The following is a 27,422-nucleotide window of genomic DNA, read 5'->3' on the forward strand; positions in this document are numbered from 1 at the left end:
GGGTTCATCACTTCAATGTTGGTCAGTGACTTGCAATTCCAGTCACTCACATCAAGTATGTGTGAAGGCGTGTTTGCCATAGTTTATACCAGTGTGAGAAATAAGATAAATGAAATGTAAAAAAGTGGTGTCCTGCAGCCTGACTGTATGAGCACAAAAGCAGGTCTTAGTGGTATTGTTCTAAAAACTACATTCCACATATTCTAAGTGCATGTTCCTGACAAATTCCTGTATTCCTGTTTATTTGTTCAGTGCCAAATTTCACCCAAAAAATTAATACTTTGGTATATTATGGGAAGTCAAGTTCCTGGTTTTGGTCACACCTTAGTGGTCAGGGAAAGAACACACTTTGCAAACTTAAATTAATCTTAATACTCAGACATTCAGCAAACAACAGAAGCAGATACAGTGGAATGATTGCAGTTGTAGTGCAAGAGGTACAGCCGCAAACAAGCTAGCTAGGCCACACCAACAGCACAGCAAATTGCCTCAACAAACTAAAGACATTTTCTTATCACATGATCCTGTAATAATTCATGTAACTCAAATTAATAATGTATCCACCGATCAGTGTTGGTAATAAAAGACAATCTGGCTCCACTCCTCACCCAGCCTCATCAAACTAAAGCTTGAAGCTAATAATAAATGATGAAAAATTGTTGTACAACTCAAAAACTTCAATATGAAGTTGAGATCTACTTAGCAGAAGGTCTGGTTATTTACAGTAAATATTAATGCTTCCTATGCTGTAAAGAACTGCTTTGCAATCAGTTTTAACAGTAAAGTGCTCCATCTAGACTCAAAACTAAACACTATTCATTTAATAATTCATTAGAAGGGGCACAGTACATCACCTGCTCCTCAACACACCATCACATCATAAGTCTGTGATATGATTACCCTGTGCTGTACTATCTGGTCACAAGCTTCTTGAAATATGGAACTGTCAGTATAAAAAATAAATAAATAAATAAAATCACCCGTTGCCTGACAACACGGACAAAACATAAAACTCACCGACCCTACTAGATTTGGTGGACCTCAAAATGGGTTTCCTTTCCAAAAATATTTGAGTATCAGTAGTGCCTTGTTCTGGGGTGCAGCCAAGCACTGTTCCATTCATTTCGCCTCTGTGGCACCACAACTGAGATGCAAGTCATTCAAATGAAAAAAAAATTCACATCCTTCAAGGGCTACCAAGTTTATTAAGGATTGGTGATGAAGCTGTTCTGACAAGAGGTGAGATTGCTAGGCTGGAGGTCTAGTCCACATCCATGGGTTCCGTTGGATCTTTTGGGGTCTGCTGCTGTTGCTGTTGTTGCTGCTGCTCTTCATCTACCTTGGGGCCATTAGACTGCTCTCCCTCAGCCTTTTTACCTCCCTCCTTGTCTGCAGGTGGAGGCTCCTCAACCTGAAACGTGCAGGGAATCTCCTCAATGTGTGTTTTGCCTATTCCAATCCTCACAACTCCATATATTAAGGGTCATCACAATCTTTGTAAACTAAATATTCTGCATGTTACATTATAAAATTTTTTTTGAAACAAGGAAATGTAAAAGCACCAGATAACTTACCTTGGGCTTAGGTTTGGGCTTATTCATTATAGGATTGACTAGGGCCTCAAAGGTGCCCTTCTCTGACATGACCTGTGATGCAGTGACAGGCAAGTCAGCATGAAGGGGAGTGGAGCTTACAAGGCCAAGGTGCTTGTCTACCCAGTCTTGTTTCTCTTCAATGGCCTTTTCAACCTGAAAAGCAATGTTATGCATCTGAACAACTTGTACTCAGTGGTGAATGTTATTCAAGCATGGGACTGTCTGCTAACAGAATAAATGCTTGTATCATTTCAATCCTGATGTATCATTCCATCCTGATGTATGAGGAAAAAGAGCCATGATAACATGTGTCAGCCACAAGCAGTGCACTGCAACTCCTACTGCTACATCATTACTATCACACATATTACTTAGCTTCAAGCAGCTATGAATGTTCAATTAAATGTGACCACATTACATACAACTACCAATCTGTCAGGCTATACATTGGGAGTATCTTGCATAACAAACTTGTATGATTCATAAAATATACATCAATATACTCGTACATATGCAGACTCACCTTCTCCACCTGCGCAGCCTCAAGATGGTTGTACTTTTCATCTCCCTGCTTGAAAAGGTCAACAGCCTTACGCATCAACTGGACTGAACCTGACAGAACCTCAAATGCTCTGGGAAGATCGTCGCGCTCTCGTTTCCTGGTCTTAATGGGCTCTCCTTGTTTCTGTTGGAATGTCACATTAATTACCATCATACACTTACAACTTCAAAGATGAGCACATTTACTCAAATTTTTTTGTGCTGCCAGAGCTTAGGGGAAGCAAGCAATCAATGGGATAAATGTTCATGGATGGATCTTCCTGCAACTTCAAAGGCACTAATTTACAAACTAGTTATACACTACTTATTGAAAACACATATAGAATTTCATGTCTACAATCATTACTTCTTATCATGTCATTCCTTTACTCTGATCAATCAAAATAAAGTATAAGGTGATGGAAGTGACAAAATCTGCATCTACCTTTAAATCTGCAAGTTTGTCCAAGTAGATTTGTTTCTTGCAGTCCTCACCCTCTTCATACAGCCAGTTTTCTGTGTCCTCAAGCTGGATACTCAACTTATCTCTGTCAGCATCACTAATATATTTTTCTAGTTCATCGTGGATCTTTCCTCGTATGTCATACACATATTCCTCTACAGCATTCTGTAAAGAAAGTCATATTATTTTATTTCAGCATATTTACAACAGACTAAACATGCATTTTCCTTTACAGGTTCTTTTTTGACAAGTGCAAATACTTGTATCACACTAGACTGATGTTTGTTCGAAGTTCCATTAATCAAATAAAATATAGATGGATAGCTAACCTTAGCATTAATTCTCTCATTTTCTAGTTTGTCTGCCTGCACCATCTGGGCCTCCCGCTCCACCAGAATGTTAAGATCATTGGGAGTGTGAGCCTTCACCACTTCCTTCACTGGCAGGTCCACTGTCTTGAGGCACTTCTTTCCTTTCTTCTCTCCACCTTCATTCTGAGCATGAATCAACAGCATAGTGAGGTATGCTAAAGGCTAAAAAAAGGAATTAATATATCATTAACATAAAATAAACAACTATCACAAAGTCATAATGAAGCAATGATTGTAAGGTTCGTGTCAGCTTTGTCAGCTCTTACAGATCAAGTACTGAGTATTGTGGTATCTCTTCTATCAATGTTGGGATGAGATTCATATATGCAGTAACCCTCTGGTAAAGTCAGCATGTACAGAAGTACAGTAAAACCTCCCTAAACCAAACCCAAATAAGCCGAATATCAGATAACCCGAACGCCCTTATGGCAAATGAGCGACACACTAAAGTACATTAGTAGTACAGTGCATAATGCTATGTTAACTCTAATGTGATTAGTGTGTTGTGTACAGTTAAGTGAGCTCTTAAGTGAACACTAAGCATGTAGTTGCAAAATGTTAAGTGAACTCATGAGTGACCAATTTGTGCATTATGTACAGTAATGATATAATGTGCTGTAAATATCTATCTTGGGGCTTATAATATGTTTATAACGTGCTAACTAATATGCTGTAAATAGCAATAACAATAAACGTGCATGTTTATGTACATAGCAACTGGCCAAAAACACATATTGTCGGATAAACTGAACTTTCGGATAAACCGTCAGCCACCTCGTCCCATGTCGTGTGGTTTATGAACGTTTTACTGTACTTAAAAATACAACAAATAATGGTCAAATTCAGTAATTACACCCCTTACACACATCACAAAAAGTTATGATAGCATGGTGCTTGGCTGAGGGTATGGCTACAAGAACATTATCAGCTAGAGGCAAGGAGCAGCAGTGTGTGAAAGCATGAAACAGACTAGGGTGCTGTACCTTTGCTGGCTGTGGTGTTTCTGGGGCCTTTTCTGTGTCCATCTTCTAATGGTAAGAGAAAAGGAGGATGTACAATTAGTCAGTAAGCAATTACTTACTTAGCAAGTGGCATTAGGCATCCCTTTGGAATACTGATATCAATGCAAACTACTAGGCTTTCTATTATCTGTTAGGGAATATAAATGTGCAATATAGTATACTCTGAATGTAACATAGCACTAACCTTAATACCCATAACAATTAAGCTAATTAGATTCCCATAAAAGCATAACTTAACAAAATAGCATCTTAATTGGTTAGAGCTTAAAAGTATCTAAATCTTTCCAGACTTGCTATCACCTTGAATGTAATACAGCACTAATTTCTAGACCCATACCAATTTGTTGATTAGATCTCAATAAAAGCATAAATTGTTTAATCTTAAAATGTAAATTTTTTCCAAGGCTTGCCATCATCTTTAATTTGTCAGTATGGTTTAGTGCACAAATCTTACTTCTTGCTGGCCACCCTCCTCAGGTGGGGCCTGGTTCTCGGATGGCGCCTCCTGGGAGTCATTAGGTCCATCAGCGGCAGGAGCCTTGATAGACACAAAACAAAGTCATAATTTTGTAAAAGCTCAACACCCTAGTCCCAACACTCCTACACTGTGTCCTTCCCTGAAGTGTTCTTTCCTCTCTGGCAAAAGATTACTTTATACCCTTTCACAACATATAGTTCACAGGTGGCACAATCCTCTCTTACCTTGTCTGTCTTCTCTTCTGTTTCCATGGTCTCTGGGGGCTCTTCCACAGTTTCCTTCTTCTCTGTGAGGGAGGCTGAGGCAATGGTAAACAGTCCATGAAGGTTGACTCGTACCTTCACCTTAACCTGTGTGGAGATTCAGAGATTCTCTTTAGGTAATTGTGCTTTTTATTCATTTATCTGCAAGATTATTGAATGGAGTAATGTAGATAATGCTTCAGTTCAGTTCAGTTGGTATTTTGGGATAAGGTTCCTTACCTTCTGGCACTCTCCTTCAGGCCCAGGGTTGACATTCTCAATGGTGTAGTGACCAATGATAGGGTCAGGGAAAATGGATGGCTGGGTGTACTGGGCCTGGAGGGTGAAGGGCTCCCTCCTGAAGAAGGTCAACATCTTTGAGAATGGTACCTGAAACAAAACCTGTGGTTTTAGATACATCACATGAATAGAAACTGAAGGGGAAAAAACTTTTACAGCAGTTCTACAAATTAAAGAAACTAGAAAACTGAAAAATCATCAGTGTCTGAGAGAGAGTGAAGGTAAAACTGGAAGGTGCAAGGATGAGGTATGTGGCCTTGAGCAACTGAGAACACCTATCATGAGGGACTTTAGTAACATGAGTAGACTGAACCAGACTACACAACAGCTGCAAAAAGACCATTCACCTGATGGTTCTTGGGGAAGACCTCCATATCTGCCTCCTGTCCTGACTCATCTTGCCACACCAGCTGGATGCTGTACGGCTGCACATCTGTTATGGAAAACTCCCGAACCTGCACAAGGGTAAAAAATTTTGCCACTGTTGTAATGAGCTTGACCCACCTTCCATAAGAGTAACACCCATAAAAAGACTGGTAACTAAAGTAACAAGTCACACCAATCCTTGAGTTACAAGGAGGTGAATGCAGGGGTTACCTTGAAGGCTGGGGACAGCATAGCACACTGGAGAGCACAGCCCCTGGCCACAGCCTCATCCTGGTTGAGGGTGGTGGAGGGAACCTTCTTGAACACCTTTTCCATGAGATGCTTGATGGCAGGAATGCGGGTGGAGCCTCCGACAATCTCTACACTGGTGATGTCATCCACTTTAAGATTGGAGTCGGAGAGACACTGCTGCAGGGTGGTCTCAACACGCTTTAGCAAGTGGGAACTCATCTCCTCCATGCTGGCTCTGTGTAAGATTTCCTTACACTGTTTATCTAAATCACTATGTGATATTAAATATTAATGCATCTTGATCACATCCTTGTGTAGTCAAAATATTATTCACAAAGACTATAACAAAAGAATTTGTTAAGAATTAATTCTCACATCCATGTTTCACAGAGTAATTGGATAATCAGCAGCATGACCTTGAGGTACATCACTAGAAATTAAGGACAATGTAGCTGCATTGAAAATGATGATGTAGTTGGTGTAATAGTGATGAGGATGAATGTTCTCCAGACAAGTGACTCTTGTTTCTTACCTGTTGAGTTTGCCACTAACATCTTTGTCATCCATGAAGCACTCAATGTTGATTGGAAGATCTGTAGAATTGGCCGACATCTGTTTCTTCAACTTCTCCACCTCAGAGCACAAGCGCACCCAAGCCCGAGGGTTGCTGGAGGCATCAATCTGTTGAAAGAACACTCTCTAGGCCAGTGTTTCCAAAACTAGGGGTCATGGCCCATTGGGGGAGCCATACAGCAAAATTTTGGGGGCCATAAGCTGAGGTTATGTACACATAAAAATCCCAAGGCCCACCACACCAAAACAGCTAGTCAGAAAAATATGAGGTAGAATGAATAAAATTACAGGTATTGCCAGAGTTTTTTTTTATAATGGAACTAAATAAATGTAGGACCAAAGACTGTCACTGTAGTCACAAGGGGATAGAGGCAGGGACCATGGATGAGGACCATATGTGAAAAGTGGGTAAAAATCAGAAAAAAAGTTTGGGAACCACTGGTCTAGGCTCACAACTCTATGGAAATAAGCAGAGGACCTTTATTCTTCCTGGGGTTGTCTGCATAATCCCACTGGTCTAGGATCACAACTCTATGGGAATGCAAAGAGGGCCTTTATTCTTCCTGGGGTTGTTTGCATAATCTTACCTTGTATCTAGATTTAAATTCAGTGGAGAAATGTTGGGCCATGAGGCGATCAAAGTCCCTTCCTCCAAGGTTAGAGTCAGCTGCTGTGGCCAACATCTTGAGCTTCCCTTTGTTGAATGCTACAGCACAGACCTGGAAGAGAGATACTCAATGATGCACAGTTCACCCACAATGTACTGATCACCATCACCCAGAAATATGCTCTATTACCTGACACAAAACCAGCTTATCTTACATGAACTGAGCAAGACTGTGATTTGCCATGTGGTACATTCTGTACCTGAAATTACTGTCAGCCATGACTTCTAATGCCATCAGATACAACATGCAGCACAAACCAAGTCACAATTTGTCAAAGTTACCACTAGAAAAGAATTTTAAACACTCTTTCACTCACCTGAATATTGGCAGCACCACAGTCCACAAACACCACATTCCTGGGCTTCTCCTCTGGTGCTGGGAGGTCCTGCTTATAAATACCATAGCAGAGGGCAACAGCAGTGGTCTCATTGAGAAGGCGGAGCACATTGAGGCCAGAAGTGACGGCTGCATCCAGTAGAGCCCTTCGTTCTGCATCCGTGAAGTAGACAGGTACCTGAAGCAATATTTCCTTTGTAGGAGTCTTATGTTGTGCAAGTGTTGTGTTTATCAATATCCCTATGAGTGTTTCAGGTGCTGCATGGACTGAATTCTGGTTACAATAAAAATCTTGACAATGTAGTGCATAAATTGTACAATAACCACATTAACATTTTTAAACATTCTTTCTCTTCCCAGTTACTTGCTGTAGGATTCATGACAGGAGAGAGAGAGAGAGAGAGAGAGAGAGAGAGAGAGAGAGAGAGAGAGAGAGAGAGAGAGAGAGAGAGAGAGAGAGAGAGAGAGAGAGAGAGAGAGAGAGAGAGAGAGAGAGAGAGAGAGAGAGAGAGAGAGAGAGAGAGAGAGAGAGAGAGAGAGAGAGATTCTATATTGACTTAACCATTGCCTATCACAACAAGCAGCAATCACCATTACAACCATAACAGCCTGGTGCACAGCTATACACACTCACCCCAATCACCACATCGTTGACCTTAATGCCGAGAGCTTGTTCTGCCGTGTGCTTGAGCTTGGTGAAGAGCATGGCAGTCACCTGGACTGGTGTGAAGGTGTGCTCCTCATTAAGGTAGCGCACCACAATGCCAACGCCTCTGTCCGGCAACTCTACGGTTCGGTATGGTAAGATGGACACCTCATTTTGGATTTTCGGATCTCTGGAACATTAAAATCGTGTTAACCAATCATTCTTCAATACCAATGAGTGACGTGCAGCGTGTATGTGTTTATGATGTTCTGTTGAATCTGAAAGGTCTAAGGATGTTAATGTCAAGCAGTGTCCAGTTTCCTCCTTAATTGATTCTTAATTGATTTTTGGATCTTTAAAATGTTGAACTTGTGTTAGTCTGTTGTACTTCAGCACCAATGACAGATGTGCAATGTGTCTATGTTTATGAAGCTCTGTTCCCTCTGAAAGGTCTAAGGTTGTTAATTTCAAGCAGTCCCTTCTTAATAAATTTTTAGATATCTGAAATGTCAATTTTGTGTTAGTCTATTTTACTTAAGCACCAATGACTGATGTTAAGTGTGCACATATCTATGATGCTCTCTTCCCTCTAAAAAGTCTATGGATGTAAATGTCAAGCAGTGTCTCATTTTCTCCCTTATTTATTAATTTCCAAATCTATCAAACATCAAACTCATCTATGCCTATTATACTTGAACACCAAAGACTGCTGTGCAATGTGTATATGTATTTATGATGTTTAATTTCCTCTTTAGGATGTTACTGTCAAGGAGTACCCAGTTTCCTCCTTTCTTAATTCCATCCTATGATTTCATGTGAACATTATCTACATAAATACTATCATACATATCCCTTTACCATCCAACATTGATCTTATCCCTAAAGCCTGTACAGTATACAAAGAAGTGTTTTAATTTTCTCTTCTTCCATCCACAGCTATGGAAAGTTTGAAAACATGAAGGACATGTAAGTGGTAAAAGTGAAGTCATTTGCACATAAAACACCACAATAAAATTTCTCTGATGCAAGGCTGGAGGAGTTACCTTGGGAAATAACAAGTATGGCTGCTCAAAATATCACCCATTACTGAAACTACACTGGGAATGTACAGTTTTTTTTTTTCTTCACATGACCAGCAGCACACACTATGAAGCAATCCTGCTGCTGCAACACTAAGAAAATTCTAGGGAAGGAGGGAGTGAGGACACCACCATTCACTCCAAAGGTTGCTGCTGCTTACCTGAAGTGACGGCCCAATAACCTCTTGAAGCCATGGAGGGTGTTCTTCATGTTTGTGGTCATCTGGTTCTTGGCCGCCACACCAAGGATACGATTCTTCTCCCCAAAGGCAACACATGACCTAAAAGAGATGGCATCAGTAAGTCCACAATAATGATGATGATAATGATGATGATGATGCTGATGATGATGATGATGGTGGTGGTGGTGGTGGTGGTAAAAGTTCTCAGCAGTTCTGCTGCTGTTACCATCCTGGTAACAGCAGCAGGTCACAAGTTTATTATATAAGGAGCTATTCAGTACGAAAACCACAACATATTATGGATCAACTTTCATGGCCTGAGTTTGTCCAAGCTAAAAATATCTTTATACTCATCTTAGAATTAAAGTCTCTCTCTCTCTCTCTCTCTCTCTCTCTCTCTCTCTCTCTCTCTCTCTCTCTCTCTCTCTCTCTCTCTCTCTCTTTTTAACACATACATACACAAAGCAACCATTTAAATGTTACAAGACAAACTTACCAGCTGACTCCCATCTCCTGTTCTAATTATAGCATTATAATGAGCACAACTAATCCATGAGGTGCGAGAGAAACACCCACCACCACCACCACCACTGCCAGCGATGCCACATAACACAGGAGCGAGGTAAGTTCCCTAAGTGTTGATTTTAGCCACTATTAATCCCGCCACATCTACGGGGAGGGATAAATTTGGCAAGAAGACACACCAGGCACCTCTTCCTTATTTAGTGTCACCTGCACCTCTCAACCTCTGCAACTTTCTCCCCTTGTACAGCTCTTTCATCCCCCACCCACTAACGCATGTGTACTATGATGGCAAACACACGTTGGGTCGGGAGGTCACCGCTCACCTGCTGCCATAACACGTGTGCAGGTGCTCTGATTGCAAGCTCACGTGCACCAGTACCTGAATAGCATCTAGAAGCGGTACACGAGCAGTAGTAAATAAAGCACTTGTCTCCTTTACCTACTCTCGGTTGGAAAGGGTCAGGTAGTTTGGCTGCTTTATTTTCGTCCCTCTTGCATCATGGAAATGCAAAGAAAGCAGAATGAAAGCCTTGAGTAATACCACCTGCGCTTGCAAAAAAAACTTTCTAGATGCTTCAGAATATAGGTAGGTGGCAACTCTTGAAGAGAGGGAAGAGCGGGAGCGAGAGGCGGTGAGTCACAGGTATTTGTGAAAGGTCCAACCCCGTGCAGTGTGTATTACTTCTTACAACCGGTATCTGACTAAAAATCTTACTCCCACCCCCACTACTAACAGCACCCACCGGCATTATTACACCACTCACACACACACACACACACACACACAGCTCTCCGGTTCACGAGGGTGCAAGTCTTCAACCTATCACACACGAGAAACAAACGCACACTTAGGTCAAGTTGTTTATATTTTCATTTGCTAATGTAACCACAACCTCTTCCTCTCCCCTCCCCCCCTCCTTCACAACACTCCCCGCTGTCTAGCCCGGCGGCTGACAAATGCCACACATACTGCAACTCCTCCACCGCCTTCCTGTTCCCTTCCTAGCCCTCCCCGCACCGCTGTTCTAGCCGAGCCGAGCTTTGCGTGGCTACACGTCACTCACATATGACGACGACGACTACTACTACTACTACTACTACTACCACACACACACACACACGCGAGGAGGAAATCAGAATGTATTATAAGAGTGGTGTGCGAACAATATACGCAAATTTACAGGGGAAATATAATTAATTGCATATTAAAAGTAAAGCTTGACTATCGTGTCCGACTCTCTCTCTCTCTCTCTCTCTCTCTCTCTCTCTCTCTCTCTCTCTCTCTCTCTCTCTCTCTCTCTCTCTTATCTTCGACTCTGTACATGCAGTGATAAGAATGGGCGTTAATGTCCTAACAGCTGACAAAGCTAGATCTAATCGCTAAGTGTTTCGTCTGTCACATGGTGGTGAATCGAGATCTGGATGAGGCGGATGCTGGCAGATACTGGTTGATCCAATACCTTGCATCTTTGCCCAGAGTCCCGTAATAATGATGTGAGGGCGGGATGAGAAGGATGATGGAGGTAGAGATAGGTTGGCCGCGTGAGTCAGCATCAGAGTGGTTGTGACGTCACCCTAATACCACGACCACCACCACCGCGACCACTCTCAAGTTCTAACCTTGTTTGGCCAACCAGTCCAGATCCTTTAACCTAGCAATCCCCCCTTAACCCTAACCAACGTGCCGGCACCCTCAATTCACTGGTAATGAGAGAGCGAGGCGAGACTGAAAGAGATAAAATAAATGAACGTGATTCTACTAATGTTTTTGAGTGTCTAAATAACACGATGCTGACTTAAAACTACCTAGCGGCCGGTTATTGCGTAATCTCTCACAGTCACTGCCATAATGAACTGAGATGGACCAGCACACGCAAACAGACAATGCTAACTTGTGTAGCTAGACGCCTCAATGTCTGCCAGTGAAAAACGCCCCCTAACGTAACTGTCTTGTCCACCAGCTTGGCCACTAAACCCTGCCAGATGCGTATTGTCTGTGTGTGTGTTTGTTTATATCGCCTACGTCAAGAGAACGCATATATTTAACATTAAGCGAGTCCCTCTCACTCGGTCTGGTGAAGGTGAAAACCCACGCGGGGGCCACAACCCAATCTAGCCTTCTCAATGTTGGTGACCCTGCCGTATCCTCCGCTCTCCGCCCACCTACACGCCGCGAAGCACCACCGTTCATCAGCCCTGCCCTTAAAACTGACTCCGAGGCTGATATACATGTGTGTGGGCTTAAACGGAGACTACTACTACTACTACTACTACTACTACTACTACTACTACTACTACTACTAATAATAATAATAATAATAATAATAATAATAATAAAAATAATAATAATAATAATAATCATTATCATTATTATTATTATAATAATAAAGTAATAATGTGTAACAATAATTTTAATTTTAAGATATTGGTAGTGCCTAGCAACCCTTGAATTAAAGGTAAATCAATATGTTAAAATCACAGCTCATTATGCAATAAATCCATACCTATTCTCGTCAATGCACCATCCTCATCCTTGCCGGACATGATGCAATGAGACACAAATCACTATATAACGTCAGCAGGTGAATCCCAGAGTCATTAGTATGCACTGTGAATACCAGTAATATCACACTGAGCCAATGTTGCTGGCGTGGACACTGTCACCTATGCCACATTACTATGCATGGAGGACTTCATCCACTCCCACTCCCACCACTGCTGCTGCATGACTATTTAGTGGCCATTATGTACACTCACCCATGCCACATTACTATACATGGAGGAATTGATTCACTCCCACCACTACTGCAACATGATGCTCTGTGCTTTAGTCACTGCACATGTTTGAAATTTAGTGAGTGTTAAGTACACTGCTCCCTACACCACATTACTATGTAGGGAGGATCAGATTCAGTCTTACCATTAATGTAGCACAATATGTCATGTATGTTCTATACCTCGAGAGGATTTTGTTCCTTGCATTTCTACAACAGACAACTTTCAACGCTGGCAGGGATACAGCAGGTGAGGCTTGTCCCTGCTTAATTAAAAGATGCACCACCCTCACACCTCCCATGTACTACCCACAAGTACAGAATAATACTCTGCCTCAGATCTCTTAATACCAACTGCCACGTGGCCTTACAAAACTGTTTATGGGTGTGTTAGTGAGCGTAAATAAACAAATAAATAAAAGTGACTCTGCAATTTGGCCAGGTTGCCAAGTAGTGATAGAACAAAGCTTTGAACTCAAACAGATGCACCGGCAGTATTTTTACCACACCAGTGTAGGCAATGTGACAGCTTTGAGCTATATCATTCCATCTGGCCCACAAAGGAAAGCACACCGCCTGGCGGCCAAGCTGCTCCTGGCCGCCCACCGCCCAACATCTCATCCACAGATTGCACCAACTTTCACTTGCTTATCAAACACAATACACATTCTTATCTCCACTTTTCCCTCTCTCTGGTCAGTCCTTCCACGTGCTTTTATTCATTCGTGACTTAATTCACAACAACAGATCCAATAGCAAGAAAAAATCAAATCCTTTTCCTAAGTGTGAGGCATGGTGCTCAGCCACAAATGACTGACAAGTTTAAACAAATCTTTTCTTAGCTGCTTCTGTCACTACTACATTCTCCTCACCTAAGCTTCCTCACTTAATCTATTCTTCTAAATGTGCCTTAGATGTACAAATTGCTACACTTGCTTTGAAGTCTTTGTTAACACCAGACACTGCATTACATAATAGGTAATATGTAATTGCAATCCATCTCCCTCTTAAATTTTGCTTACAGAATCTTTCAAAGCAGCACAAGATTTTAAGAAAGCCTCAATTATGATGACAGGTGCAATTAGTTTCCTCTCAACTCTTGCTTACAGAACCTCTCAAAACAGCTCAAGATTCTACGAAAGCCTAAATGTGTCTCCTCTTGACTTCCCCTTACATGAGCTCTTTATAAAGCATGAGGTTCTAGGAAGGCCTCATCCTGCTGTTTTCCTATTCATGCGACCACTTCTGAGGTGACAGGATACTGAAGGGATTTGAAACCAGACAAATGGACAGAGGAATTTCACCTGTATGACAAAACTCTTCATGGGCTTCCTCTACTATGGGTTTCTATGTACTCCCTGTGATGCTACTACAGTAATACCATTAGATCAACACTGGACACTGGAGAAAGATGAGGTAATGCAAGAAAATGATAAGACAAACTATTTAACTTGATATGCTGGGATAATTACTTAACTTTATCAATGACCACATGAATATTTTTACCTCAACAGCATGAAAAGATCTAATGGGTATATGTGCCACTGTGACACTTTCTTGCTCCTCAATTCATTTACCAGTGCCATATGAAGTAATGAAACAGACAATGACCATTTTAATATGTGGTGATGCTATTCCTGCCATGCATCCTGTGGTAGCAAGTAAGGCATGGTGGGGGAGATGGAGGAGGACATGAGAGGGGAGTTTGTGATGTAGATAAATGCAAGATGAAGGAGCATCACTATTTTCTCCATAAAGAGTAAATAAATCATTAGTGCATCCTGTATCTTCCCATCACTAACTCTTACGAGATGATTACCCCACAGTACCCTATACATGACCCACATCTGTGCTCTATCTTATCGCACACCACCACTAAAACAAAATCTTATCTTTATCTCATGGCTTCTACTCTAACGAAAAAGCAACACCGCCAACACATCAAGAGAACATTATAAGACGGAAGTTCTGCATCTACATTTATATCAGTGACTCTTTTACAGACGCCTTTCTTACTCTTCTGTGCTGTCCTCTTACTAACCCTCTCAGTCATGTCACCTGGTACCCTCAGAATAAGCAATGAATGAAAAGTTCTTTAACTGTACTATTGATTGGGTTCATGACAAGTTCATTTTCTCCCAATCCCTTGTATGGAAGCTTCCTGAAGATCTGTTTTGTTTAATCTCTTGAGAGGAAGGGTTCATTTCCTTTAATCTACTTGGTGGGAGTTTCTCAAGTTTATATCCTTTAAGATCCTAAGAGTCACAAGCTTTGTTTTAATCAGATGGAAGCTTCCTGAAGGTTCACATCTTGCGCACTTGAGATGGACACTTCTAAATAACAAAGGTTCACATTCTGTACACTTGAGATGGACACTTCTAAATAACAAAGGTTCACATTCTGTACACTTGAGATGGACACTTCTACATGACAAAGAAGTCTCAAAATGAAAATAAAGACCACAAAAGACCACTCAAGCTACAGAATACAGCCCATGAAATCCCTATACATACTGCTATAGAGTTCCTACAAGTTCACATCCTACACACTTGAGATGGACACTTCTACAGGACAAAGAAGTCTGTAAATGAAAATAAAGACTACAAAACACCCCTCAACCCACACAAGACACCTCATGACATTCCTGTATTACTTAGATGGAGGGTTTTTACAGGTTGACATCTTACACACTGGGGAATGACACTTCAAGACTCAGGTGTGTGTGTGTGTGTGTGTGTGTGTGTGTGTGTGTGTGTGTGTGTGTGTGTGTGTGTGTGTGTGTGTGTGTGTGTGTGTGTGTGTGTGTGTCACCTAACTACAGTCCTTATGGGAGATGAGGGGTCAGGTGAAGTCAGGTCCCCCCTCCCCCCTCCCTCTCTCTCTCTCTCTCTCTCTCTCTCCCTCCCTCTCCTCCTTTCCTTCCTTTTTTTTTTTCCTTTTCCACCCTATATACTATGAAAGAATACAAAAGAAGGTCCAAACAGCAACATATCTTGATGGTCCTTAAGCTGTTTGGGTGACTATTCTATGAGAGAGAGAGAGAGAGAGAGAGAGAGAGAGAGAGAGAGAGAGAGAGAGAGAGAGAGAGAGAGAGAGAGAGAGAGAGAGAGAGAGAGAGAGAGAGAGAGAGAGAGAGAGAGAGAGAGAGAGAGAGAGAGAGAGAGGAAAGCACATAGCCCAAAGGTGTGAATTGTTATAGATGATCCCATTCTTTTTACATGTAGATAAGTTAATCCAAGGATCAGAAAAGGTTGAATGGAAAAGACATGCCCTGGTTCATCATTTTGTAGCTTGATCTTTAACTCACTCCATTAACTATTCCTAGCAGCCAGGTAAGGTACAGACTCCATGGCATCTGCACCATTTATGTACCACACGGCAGGCACAAGACAGGTGGGAGTGGGAGTGTGAGAGTGCATGACTGCCCTTCCCTCTCCTACCCTACCCTACCCTACACACACACACACACACACACACAGCTGCCCTGCCCTACACACACACACACACACAGTTACATCTTCCACTATGCCATGTAAGAACTTTATTAATAACCGGAATTAAGAACACTTCAGACAGGAAACCACGATAACGGGTGCAGGTGTCCCCACTGCTTACCACCACTGCATCACATCACAAGCAAAATACATCAACATACATAAGACAAATAAGCTGAAACGCTGCATAAACGTTATTAATATCTCCACTACTTCCTAGTATCCATAACAAACAAACCGCGAGATTAATTCAAAAGAAAATGCATCAGATCAGCTTCGTTCGCCAAGATCACTTTCAGCATACGAACGTATTAAGACGGTAGGATTAAAACATTATAAGCATTCCCGGTATCTGATATTATGCAATGTTCCAGTACCTTCCACCGGTTGACCATGTGGGGGAAGCAGGAAGTGGCAATCGATCACGTTACGCTGGAAAATGGAAATATAAGAGTAATAATGAACCTCCAGGAAATGACCAAAAGTGAGACGGCGATCGTTTTCACGAAGCAAAACAAAACACGAGTTGGTGAGGAAGGAAAGTGAAGCGAGTGTTGTCTGCATCTCTCTCTCTCTCTCTCTCTCTCAAGACCATGCAACTCATGCATTATCTCCGCCTCCGATAGCCCGAAACACACGCCCACCAGCGGGTTGTTGTTGTCGAGAAGCAAGTCTCTACTTTATAAATAAACTGGCATGAGTAGAGCGAGTCATCTGCGTATACATACTGCCAGATATTACCCATATCACCATCACAAAACTGATACTTGGCGCTGAGGGAATTCACGCATTCACAGAAGACGCAAATACTACAGAAAGAACGGTCGAGAAATAATACCACGACTATTAGTGTAACTGGAATGAAGTGGATCTGGCTTAGGGATTGGGGCGTAAACTACCATAAACGGGACACACACACACACACGAAAAGAAAAAAAAAAAAAAAAAAAAATCACACACACACACACACATATATATATATATATATATATATATATATATATATATATATATATATATATATATATATATATATATAGTTAATTAAGAAAACGACCATACAAATTGTAATCTGACACATGTACGCCAAGAAACTACAGGTAAAAAAAAAAAAACTAGCAACATCAGGAAAAGAATGATAAACACAAAATTATGTAGTAAACAGCAGCAATGCATGACTTATTTAAGACAAACACGTGACCTATTACATCTATGGCTAGTAAACACTACATCCTGGAGTTAAATAGAGCACAGCAATGACGTGTACTAATACAATCATGTTAGTAAATACTAAGTGCCTATAAAATCAACCAGGGGTGATTTATGGCTGCTGAAGACCCATTCCACATCGGATATATATCTCTGAATCACCCTGAAGTATTGGTGCAGTGGACTTACGGGGTGGAGCGCAGACTGTAATCATTGGCAATGGTCTCAATGCCGCCCTGTCTGGCCACGGCGATGTAACACCCGTCTGTCCCGAAGTCAATGCCAATCACCGACATCTTTCCTCGTGCCTGATTCTACCCCAGGAGTGGTCGCTGCAGAGTCTGGGAGAGAGGCTACGGACAGACGTGTTGCTGAGGACACTTCCCAAAGCACACTGCTCAACCTTACTCTATTCACACCTCCTCACTCGCCGCTCATGACACACTGACGAAATTTCTAGAGGACACGCTGCTGCACGAGGCCGGTGAGGCTCAACCACTAGCAGCCCAGGCGCACACCAACCTTTTATCCATGTATTTTTTTTTTTTTTTTTGGGGGGGGCAGGGGGGAGGATTTCTATAATTTCTAGTCATTTGAATTGTTCTCATTTCTCTATATGATCCATGGAGTGTTTATTTGTAGCTCCCCCAGGCACTGACTCACGTCAGCCAGAGACTAAAGGAAACGTCTTTTCATAATTTTTTTTTTTAATGTTTTCTTAACTTCTACATGTTTTTACATCCTACATTTTTACTATTTATCCTTATATATAATCACTAAATTGCTTAGATTGTAAAATTGACCATCCTCAATTAGGAAAAGCAGACAAGGGATTTTTCCAGAGATTTCTTCGGTTTTCCACACCCTTCTAGTAATTACCGGAAGGATGTAGAAAAGCTGATAAAAGATTTGGTTTGATCTGTTCATGCCATGCCCAGAGAGAAACAGTGGCAGGTTGCGGCTTCTTCCTTTGATATATATATATATATATATATATATATATATATATATATATATATATATATATATATATATATATATATATATATATATATATATATATATATATATATATATATATATATATATATTTATTTATTTATTTATTTATTTATTTATTTTATTTTTTTTATATATACATAAATCATAAATTCAATAAATTAGAATGCATCCATATAGTAAGAGTTATAGGGATGCGAAAGGTTTTTCCATGGATATGAGATTCTTATATGATTTCTACCTTTGATCGATTGTTAATAGTACTCTATAATGAAAAGAATATTTGTTTGTATGCTTAGTTGTTTATAAAATTGTGCAGATCAATACTTGTACCCAGCGAGCGATGTACTCTTGCGTCTCGGTGTTAGTGGGGCATAATATAATGCTTTCCTTATCTTTTGGCATTGCTGTGGGTCTTGTATACATTATCATAGACATATTTTTACGCAAGCAGGTAATACAGGATGTTTCAAAAAGCTATGGACCACAAGTAAAATATTTGATTTATCTCTGCAACCATAAACTGTTTTTGGATACTTAAAAAAAAAATATATGCATAGATTCCCTCGCCCTTATAATGTTTTCTATTCCTATATCTTCTTGAGAACGGCATATGGGCCAGAACTATAGTAAAACTACTTTTTTTTTTTTGGTATTTGAGAGGGCTTCTTCCATTCGTCATTTTTTTTTCTCAGTCGATCTCCCTCATGCATGATAAAAAATAAATAAATAAAGCAAGTAATATTATTTTTCGTCTCGCTCTCTTTGCTAAAATTCGAAAACGAGTCTCATTTAGGTCTCTCTCTCTCTCTCTCTCATTTTTTTTTCGTCTTTGTATGCCCTCCCAGTTACGTTTAAAAGTAATAATAATAAATATTGCTAAAAAGCTGCCAAAATTTCAAGTTTTCTATTTTGCCTTTCCCCTTTCCTAGTTTCTTTTTGGGCTTTTGCGTTCATTTCTTTGCGCCCTGATCTGATCTCCCTGATATATAAAATATATAAATAAAAGGAAGAAAGAACAAGAAATAATAGTGTTCACTCCTTTCCCTTTAAAGTCGCTGAAAACTTCCAAACGAGTCTTATCTTTTGGCTTCTCTCTCTCTCTCTCTCTCTCTCTCTCTCTCTCTCTCTCTCTCTCTCTCTCTCTCTCTCTCTCTCTCTCTCCTGTTTTCTTTCTGGATTTTAAAAAATTCTGTCCCTACCGATCTTCATTATACAGAAAAAAAAAAAAAAAGCAAGTCATATATATTTTCCTGTTCCCTTACCTAAAGCTTCAAAACGAGTCTTACTTTTTGGCTTTCTTCTAATTTTTTTTTCGTTTAATTTTCTCCCTTACATCTCCATGATACTCAAACAAAAATAAAGGAAATCGAGTAATAATAATTTTCATCCCAGTTTTCACCCCTTTCCCTTTAAATTAACTGAAAAATCCAAATCGAGTCTTCCCTTTTGGCTTTTCTCTTTCTCACTCTTTTACTTTCTTTTCTTTTATATATTTACTGTGCCTTAGATCTCCCCCATACATAGAAAAAATAAATAAATAAATGGAGGCAAATAATAACAGATTTTCACCACGTTCCCTTGAAATTCGCTGAAAACCCCAAAACGAGTCTTCCCTTCCCTGCCATCGACCTGTGAACTTCCTTCCCATTGGCGGCGTGGCTCACTAAGGAACGCGTGACAGCCAATGGGGGCTTCGTATTTTAAGAAAACCTTATTTATCATTGGCCACTCGCACCCCGAAGCAGCCAATGAGAAGCCAGAACTCATTGCAGGTGGGAAATACAAAAACATAAACATGGCGAGTCAGTAAGAAGGAGGAAGGCGTCATGGTCCAGGAAATTAGTCGATAACATGCAACAGGTGGACGAGAATGAACGGCAGGAGTGTGTTTGGGTGTTCAATAAAGGTAAAGTGGCCGGTGAGGCAGGTGGGGGAGTGGAGGGAATCACTGGGATGCTTAGGACGGGAGTGGGGAGGGGGAGACGGGAGAGGACGGAATCACTTGGATGCTTAGGAAGGGGAAAACGAAGGGTATCACTGGGATGCTAAGAAAGGGGAAGTAAAAGAATCACTGGGATACTTAGAAAGGGGAGAGGAGAGGGAACATGGGGGAGAGAATGGAATCATTGAGAGACTTAGGAAGGGGAAGGAACTCAGGAAAGAGGAAATCACTGGGAGGCTTAGGAGAGAGTAGGGAGGGTAAGAGGGAACACGGGTGAGAGGAGAATCACGGAGGGGCATAGGAGAGAATAGGAAGGGCAAGAGGAGCAGGGGAGAGTAAGAGGGAACACGGGGGAGAGAAGAAAATCATTGAGGGACACAGGAGAGAGTAGGAAGGCCAAGAATAACACGGGAAGATAAGAGGAGCAGGAAAGGGTAAGAACAGGAGAGGGAACGAGGAACAGGGGAGAGTAAGAGGAACAGGGGAGGGTAAGAGAAACCGGGAAGGGTAAGAGGAACACAGAGAAGAACAAGGGGGAAAGATTAGAGGACACACAGGGGAGGGGAGAACAGAACACAACTATTATATACATAAAAATAAGAAACACTAGGATTGAAAACTGTTACACACTTAAAGTATTATGCTATATTTGCTGGTGAGTGTGCAGTGTCCTTTAGGCTAACGTGAGCTGACCATGCCTTACAGGATTTTGATGTTGGGGAGCAGCTGGGCAAGGGCGGCTTTGCGACGGTGTACCAGGCACGATGCCGCAACACTGGCAGGGATGTGGCCATCAAGAAGGTGCGTCTAGGGTCTGAAATTACTGACTTTTTTATTTATTTGTTTATTTATTTTATTTAAGAAGGGGAGAGACTGACCAACTGACCAAGAGCAACAAAAAAGTGTGAAAAAAGGGCCCTCTGAGAATGCCAGTTGCTACAGAGAGATCAAAAAGGCTCATCCAAAATTAGAGGGCTATGTTCTTATGGAAATAACTTTAGCATACTAATTTTAAGACTGGTTATTTATTTCTAGGCAAAAAATATGATACTTTTCAAACAATGTTCTACATAATAAACGGCTTAGCAATGAAATTAATGAAGTAAATTAATCTATACCTAACCAAACTTAAACCTAGCTATTACATGGAATTGCTAATGTTATTTTAATATTACCTTGTTAATTTTCAGCAGGGACATAGGATAACACAATTTCTTTGGTTAATGTCAGGGAGATGGTGTTATCAACTTGTTTGTGTCTTTCTTCTCTGTATACAGTCATTGATGCAGTGAGAAGGGTTTGTTTACTTGATTACAGAAATTTTCACATTATTATTACTACAGTTGTCTTGTCCTGCAGATCAACAAGAGCCAGATTACGGCTGGAGGGTTGATTAACAGGGTGCGGCAGGAAGTGACCATCCACTCCCGTCTCAGCCACCCATCCATCCTGCAGCTGTATACTTTCTTTGAAGACCAGGAGTATGTCTACCTTGTCCTGGAGGTGTGTGTCAAGGGCGAGCTGCAGAAACACCTGAAGAATCTTGGGAGAGTGTTGACTGAAGATGAAGGTGAATTGAGGCTGTGTTGTTTGTCTTGGCCTTCTGTTTTTGTTAATATTAAATGCTTTATTGGAATGTTTACACACACACACACACACACACACACAGTACTATTTGGTTTCTCATCTTGCCCATGCCTTCCCTATACCCAGCTCGGGAATACCTGCGACAGATAGTGGATGGCATGCTGTACCTGCACTCCAAGGCCATCATTCACCGTGACCTTACCCTCTCAAACATCCTCCTTGATGGTCAGCAGCAGGTCAAGATTGCTGACTTTGGCTTGGCTACTCAGCTGCAGCGGCCTGATGACCGACACACCACCATGTGTGGCACTCCAAACTACATTAGGTGGGCATCTTGGGAAGCAGGCACTTTGATCCTATTCTGTTGAGATTAAAAGGAAATACTTCTACTTTCAGTTTCTTTCCTTCTTGTATTGTAGAAGCATATGAGAGTGAGCAGTTACTTATCAGTTTACATCTTACTTCTTGTGGATATGGCAGCCCTGAGGTTCAATTTAAGCCTTTCCTTTTTTATTGTAGAAGCATATGAGACTTGATAATTACTTGGCAATTTACATCATGGTGCTTGTTGATGTGGCAGCCCTGAGGTGGTGACCCGGAGTTCCCATGGGCTGGAGTCAGATGTGTGGAGTCTAGGGTGTATGCTGTTCATCATGCTGGTGGGTCACCCTCCCTTTGATGGCAAGGGCCTGAAGGAGTCTATATTCACCAAGGTTGTCATGGGGGAGTACAAGGTGAGCAAATCTGTAACAATCCTTCACTTAAATTTAATATGTACTATGCCTATTGTACCATCATGTCTCTCAACCTTCAGAAACTGAACTACCATTCCCCTTAAGGTCCCAAGTTATGTGTCAGCTGAGGCTCGTTCCCTCATTGCCGATTGCCTCAAGAAAAATCCCAAGGAAAGAATCAAGCTTGATTTGGTTCCAAGCCACCCATTCATGACTAGTGGAGGCAGGACAGATGCATCTCGAGTTTGTGACAGTGGAATGTACACCATGACAACAGTAGCGACCACTCACCACACCAGAGCCCCTCTTGCTGCCATATCAGAGAGTGAGTGGTCAGAGGGGGTTGTCCAGCCCTCAGGACACCACCCAGGCAACACACACAGTGAGCCACACCTCAGGTACCCACCATCACCACCTGTCAGAATGAAGTCAAGGTATGATAGTTCTGTAAACTAATTTTACATATTTGTATGTTGCACATAACATGATATCTCTGAGTTAATGAGGTGTTTGCTTTGTATGCTTGTTTATGTTTATATGATCCAGCTGATAGCCAGTTTCGTAGGCTATTGTGCTTGCTGAGTGTATATTTATAGTGTTGGAAATCTGACATTACTATGGTGACCATTTGCAGCCCAAGGGATCTTCTTCCACCAAATGCTGGGGTCATTGATAGTCTCAAGAGGAAGTTCACTCCCCTTCCTTCACTGAGGCGAGGAGAGGACTTTGCCTTCCCTCCTTCTTCCCATCCTCCACCTCTAAGGAGAGAACGAGATGTGTATGAGGAGCGACACCAACAGCACCACCACCACCACCAGCCTTCAGACACCAGGCACTACTCGAGTTCTTTTGATGACAAATCATCATACAACTCCAGCAGCAGTGCACCCAATATGGCCAGAGACAAATACATTGACCACAGAGGAGCCAGACGTGGTTATGATAGGTCTCGAAAAAAGTCCAGATCTTTAGAGAGAGATATTCTCCCAAGGGACATGAGTAGTGTTTCTGGTGGTTACTATAGTGATGCAGTTCAAGAAGGCCACTGTCAAAGCAACCATGCCTCAATGGAGTCTTCATGTGAGAAGTGCAGCACTCAGCAGAGTCAGTCTTCTAAACACATCTATGATCCTCTTTATTCTGACAGTTGTTATGGTGGAGCAGCAAGAGGATCAAGAGATTTGGTACAAGCTGTAGATGGTTACTGGAGGGAAGACTCTGAATACAGACACAATATTATGTCTAGAGAAAACACAAGTTATGTGTCCAGGAGTCATGACTATTCTCATGAGAGACAGAATGACACGGCCAAGGAGAGGCATGGCAACTCCCGCAGAAGCAGGTCTCTGGAAAAAGTGAGGGAGAGACCCAGAGATATATGTGGAGGCAGAGTGAGAGAACCAGAGCATCCTAATGCAAGAGACAGGTCAAGGGAGATGTACAGGGACAAAACTCACCCATGCTCTCAAAGTTCACACCACAGATCTATCAGTGACTGTAGGGAGCAGCAGACATCAGCATCAGTGTGCAGCAGCAGACATAGCAGAGCAGACAATAGAGACAGGGAGGGTAATTCTGGCTGCAGTCATGTCTCCAGTAATTCCCATCCCAAAGTGACCAAGCCACAGAGCAAAACTCAGGGCTGTGGTTCATTAAGTGAGTCTCATAGCAAGATGCTGAGTGACATTCCTTCCAAGGCAGCCAGTAGTGAACCCAGGAGCTCAAGCAGCACTCAAGGCCCCAGCAACCCTCAGCACCCATCCACCCCAAAGAAATCCCCCTCCAGCAACAGTCAAACCCTGAGGCAGCAAGTGTCTCCGCTGACCTCCAGGAGACTGAGGAAGGTGCGATACCGGAGCAACCGGTACTTTCTGAACATCCTTGAGAATGGGGAGGTGTGTCTGGAGCACCTTAGTGTGCGCCACAACCAAGAGTTGGTGGACGATGTTTGCAGAATCTCACCAGATGGTCTAAGGGTAAGCTTACTGTTTGTATGAGTTTTGTTTATCTCTGCATGCCAGACACACATCTATCCTTAAAAATTGTTCTGTCCTTTTCACATGCCAAGTTTCACTTTAAATGAGTGAAAGATCAAGGACATGAGGCAGTACAGCAACATTGGCATTGGAAGTCAGTGTTTTAGATATTTTTGTCTTCCTTCAGATTGTTATTTACCGGCCCAATGGTGGCTTGGGTGCAGCACCAGGAGAGTCCCCAGTGCCGCTGCCAGAGGAGGGAGCAGATCTCATATACTCATATGAAAACCTGCCCTCTAAGTACTGGACTAAGTACAAGGCAGCTGCAAGGTTAGGGTTCCTTCACTGTACAGTCAGCCATGCACACTAAGACAAGCAACACCTGACATTGCTTCTTTTTGGAAGAACAGCTTGTGGATAAGGGAATCCCAGTCCTCTTTTGTCATTTTTGTTTCCTTTTATAACACACATGCAGTATTAAGATATGTATTCAATATGCCTGTCTCAGAAATCATTGTGTGTTTCTAGGTTTGTAAAACTGCTAAGATCAAGAACTACAAAGATCACATACTACAGTGACCAAGCCAAGTTTTACCTCATGGAAAACTCTCCTAATCCAGACTTTGTGGGACACTTTTACCATGGTAAGACACATGAAACTTATCATATATTTGTCTTATACTTTATAGGAATGGTCATGACTTAAGACCTCTTGCAATCCTCCCTCTCTTTCCCAAGGCACCAAGATCACCCAGAGTAATAACAGTGTGGTGGTGAGGGAAGCAAGTGGGGTCTCTCATACCAGGCAGCTTTCTGCAGCCTCACAGGCCTTTCCAGTCCACCTTCATCCCCTCCTCAAACACTTCAAGGAGGTAATCTCAGTTTCACTCTTATTTATGTCACTTTCCTCACAACCTGACTATATCATCCATAGATTTGCTTTGCTATTTATTTCTATATTTTTGTTTTAGATATACCTACTATGTTTGTGTAGTTGCTAGAATATGTCTCCTTGCAGGTTCTGAGTCACTGCCTGAGTATTGAGCAAGTGCTAGATGACCTTGCTCATAAGACAGAGTTAATTTGTTTCCCTGCCATCATGGGATCCAAGCCACCAGCAGCTTCCTCCCCACCTGCGTCCACCAGAAGCAGAGGTCATCCCACCTACGATAAGGAAAACCTGTCTCCTTCCTCCTTGCAGTCCTTCAGGTCTCCACATAATATCATGGCCCAGGTAATAACTTCTCCATATTACTGGTATCACATATCCTTAATATTCTTCACCAGCTCTCTGTAACTGATATTGATCTCATATTATAGAGACCCTACCAGCATCTACATAGAGTACTCACATGACTACACTCTGACAGTGTTCATATAGAGATGGAGAAGAAAATATGTAAAAGGGAAGACTGGCAAATTTGTTTTCTTGTCAGATCTGCTAACTTATTATTTTCCTGACAGCTTGGATCATTTGAGGGGTCATTGGCAAGTGTTCATGTTGGTGGCGTTGGTGGTGGTGTGCCTCCTGTTATCCGACTGCCTCTCAACCCTCACTCTTCCAATGCCCATCCTCAGCTCTCAGAACAACTCAAGACTTCATCTGTTCGAGTTTATGTCCAGAATATTGGCTGGGCATCAAAGGTAAGAGAAGACTATCACAATAATAACTTCCATATTAGACAATGGGGTGTCTAAAAATTACATGTTAGACATTTTCAGCTAAACTGCAGAAAAATCAGTCTTACCATATTACTGTTTACTGTGTGAAAATAACAATGTATGGGAATGAAATGTAACTTGCATTTTGCCAGCAGGGAAGCAGTGGAGAAGTTTTGGTGGAGTACTTGGATGGCAGTCGTGTGCAAGTGAGCAGCAACTCTCCCAGGGTGGTGTTCACGGAGGCCTCAGGTGCATCCACCACCTACTCAGTCAAAGACAATCTGCCTCTTGTCCTAAAAGAAAAACTGGCACAAATGGAAACTGTTCTGGACTGCTTGGCTCAGTCCACAGTACCCAAAGCCTCAAATGTGGACCACAGGTAGCACACAGCTCTCTATATTTATTTCCAGAGATTGCAAATATTTCAAACAGCACTCTTGACATACAAAGTGCTTTATTGCTTTATAGGATTGAATATGAAATTCAAACATTGCATTGCTTTTTAAGGTAACTTGACTAACAATATGACTGCCATAAAACTAAACATGCCAGGTTCAGTTTATGACATTCAGAATACAAGGTATTTATAATATGAATCTCATGCTAAGTAAATTGTGACTGGTCTGACACTCTTTTTAGCGTCTTCATATCAAGCCCATGCAGACTGTCTATGCTGCCTTTGTCTCTCAGTCTTCTGATTGTCATTCTGCTTTTCAGTAAAAAGGGATCATTTCTAGTGAATGTGGGTTGGATAACTGAAAAATTTATAAGAATGTGTAATACTTGCACCTAAAGCAATTTTGAGTATCATGAACATATTGGAAATGTTATTACTATATTTTCAGTGGATGTTTTTTAGTCTTTAGTAATTAGTGTTTTCTATTTTAATGTTTATTAAAACTCTCCTCACCAAGTGTATATATAATGTACAGTGTAAATTGTTTATCTAGTGACAGGTTTTTTTTTTTAATTTATAATAAATGCTAAACTCAAGAAAAAAGGACTTTGTAATTTCCTTAAAACTCCACACTTCTGCTGCTTACAGCTATGTATATTTATGTACTTGCAGGGGACTCCCAGTAAGTCTTCAGATGTGAGCCAGACAGGTGAATGAAAGATGATGTTTTTTGTAGTAATTTTAGGCACACGAATACTAACGTAATAACTGGGCTGATCCCTGACACACACATCATGAGAAAATGTGACTACCGCTACAACTCTCACTATAATGCTAACAACTTAAAAGAGTACAGCAATGGTTGTGAAGGAAGAGACTATGTACAAAGGCTTACATACATAGTATGCAGGTTCTTAAGATAAAAATTCACAAATGTAAGAATTAACTTAATAAATTGCTCAATGTTATAACCTCTGTAAAATGTGCTTTTTCTTATGGAAAATGCA

General features: G+C 41.4%; 2 protein-coding genes across 4 annotated transcripts; one reads left to right on the forward strand and one right to left on the reverse strand.

Moving 5' to 3' along the window:
- Positions 1-348: 348 nt before the first annotated feature.
- Positions 349-17,610, reverse strand: LOC135114869 (heat shock 70 kDa protein 4-like). Of its 2 annotated transcripts, XM_064031051.1 has the most exons (17): positions 17,305-17,610; positions 9,093-9,212; positions 7,841-8,042; positions 7,187-7,384; positions 6,790-6,921; positions 6,162-6,310; positions 5,609-5,864; positions 5,359-5,466; positions 4,952-5,101; positions 4,694-4,819; positions 4,446-4,529; positions 3,953-3,997; positions 2,928-3,092; positions 2,581-2,763; positions 2,119-2,280; positions 1,575-1,748; positions 349-1,411 (listed from the first exon to the last, which is right to left on the reverse strand). In XM_064031051.1, exons 1-17 carry the CDS (start codon positions 17,409-17,411, stop codon positions 1,262-1,264), a joined length of 2,511 nt encoding a protein of 836 aa, XP_063887121.1. In that variant the 5' UTR covers positions 17,412-17,610; the 3' UTR covers positions 349-1,261. The 2 variants fall into 2 exon arrangements, with proteins under 2 accessions (XP_063887121.1, XP_063887122.1); XM_064031052.1 differs by lacking the exon at positions 3,953-3,997 and having other exon boundaries at positions 17,305-17,603.
- A 2,123-nt stretch (positions 17,611-19,733) lies between these two features.
- Positions 19,734-27,075, forward strand: LOC135114873 (serine/threonine-protein kinase PLK4-like). 2 transcript variants are annotated; one of them, XM_064031067.1, is made up of 13 exons: positions 19,734-20,023; positions 20,765-20,860; positions 21,419-21,629; positions 21,773-21,971; positions 22,227-22,380; positions 22,486-22,814; positions 23,015-24,356; positions 24,544-24,686; positions 24,885-25,000; positions 25,095-25,228; positions 25,375-25,590; positions 25,821-26,000; positions 26,171-27,075. In XM_064031067.1, exons 1-13 carry the CDS (start codon positions 19,988-19,990, stop codon positions 26,399-26,401), a joined length of 3,387 nt encoding a protein of 1,128 aa, XP_063887137.1. In that variant the 5' UTR covers positions 19,734-19,987; the 3' UTR covers positions 26,402-27,075. The 2 variants fall into 2 exon arrangements, with proteins under 2 accessions (XP_063887137.1, XP_063887139.1); XM_064031069.1 differs by having other exon boundaries at positions 26,174-27,074.
- The last annotated feature ends 347 nt before the right edge of the window (positions 27,076-27,422 follow it).

This window comes from Scylla paramamosain, chromosome 28, assembly GCF_035594125.1.
Source record: "Scylla paramamosain isolate STU-SP2022 chromosome 28, ASM3559412v1, whole genome shotgun sequence".
NCBI classification, from domain to species: Eukaryota; Metazoa; Arthropoda; class Malacostraca; order Decapoda; family Portunidae; genus Scylla; species Scylla paramamosain.

Bases quoted from the DNA above. Each gene is read 5' to 3' on its own strand.
- LOC135114869 (XM_064031051.1), bottom strand. From the start codon at position 17,411: ATGTCGGTGATTGGCATTGACTTCGGGACAGACGGGTGTTACATCGCC. The intron at 4,820-4,951 runs GTAAGGAACCTT...ATCTCCACACAG, and splicing joins CTGAAGGAGAGTGCCAGAAG to GTTAAGGTGAAGGTACGAGT. The intron at 1,412-1,574 runs GTAAGTTATCTG...TGCACGTTTCAG, and splicing joins AGCCCAAACCTAAGCCCAAG to GTTGAGGAGCCTCCACCTGC.
- LOC135114873 (XM_064031067.1), top strand. From the start codon at position 19,988: ATGAACGGCAGGAGTGTGTTTGGGTGTTCAATAAAG. The intron at 21,630-21,772 runs GTGAATTGAGGC...CCCTATACCCAG, and splicing joins AGTGTTGACTGAAGATGAAG to CTCGGGAATACCTGCGACAG. The intron at 25,229-25,374 runs GTAATCTCAGTT...GTCTCCTTGCAG, and splicing joins TCCTCAAACACTTCAAGGAG to GTTCTGAGTCACTGCCTGAG.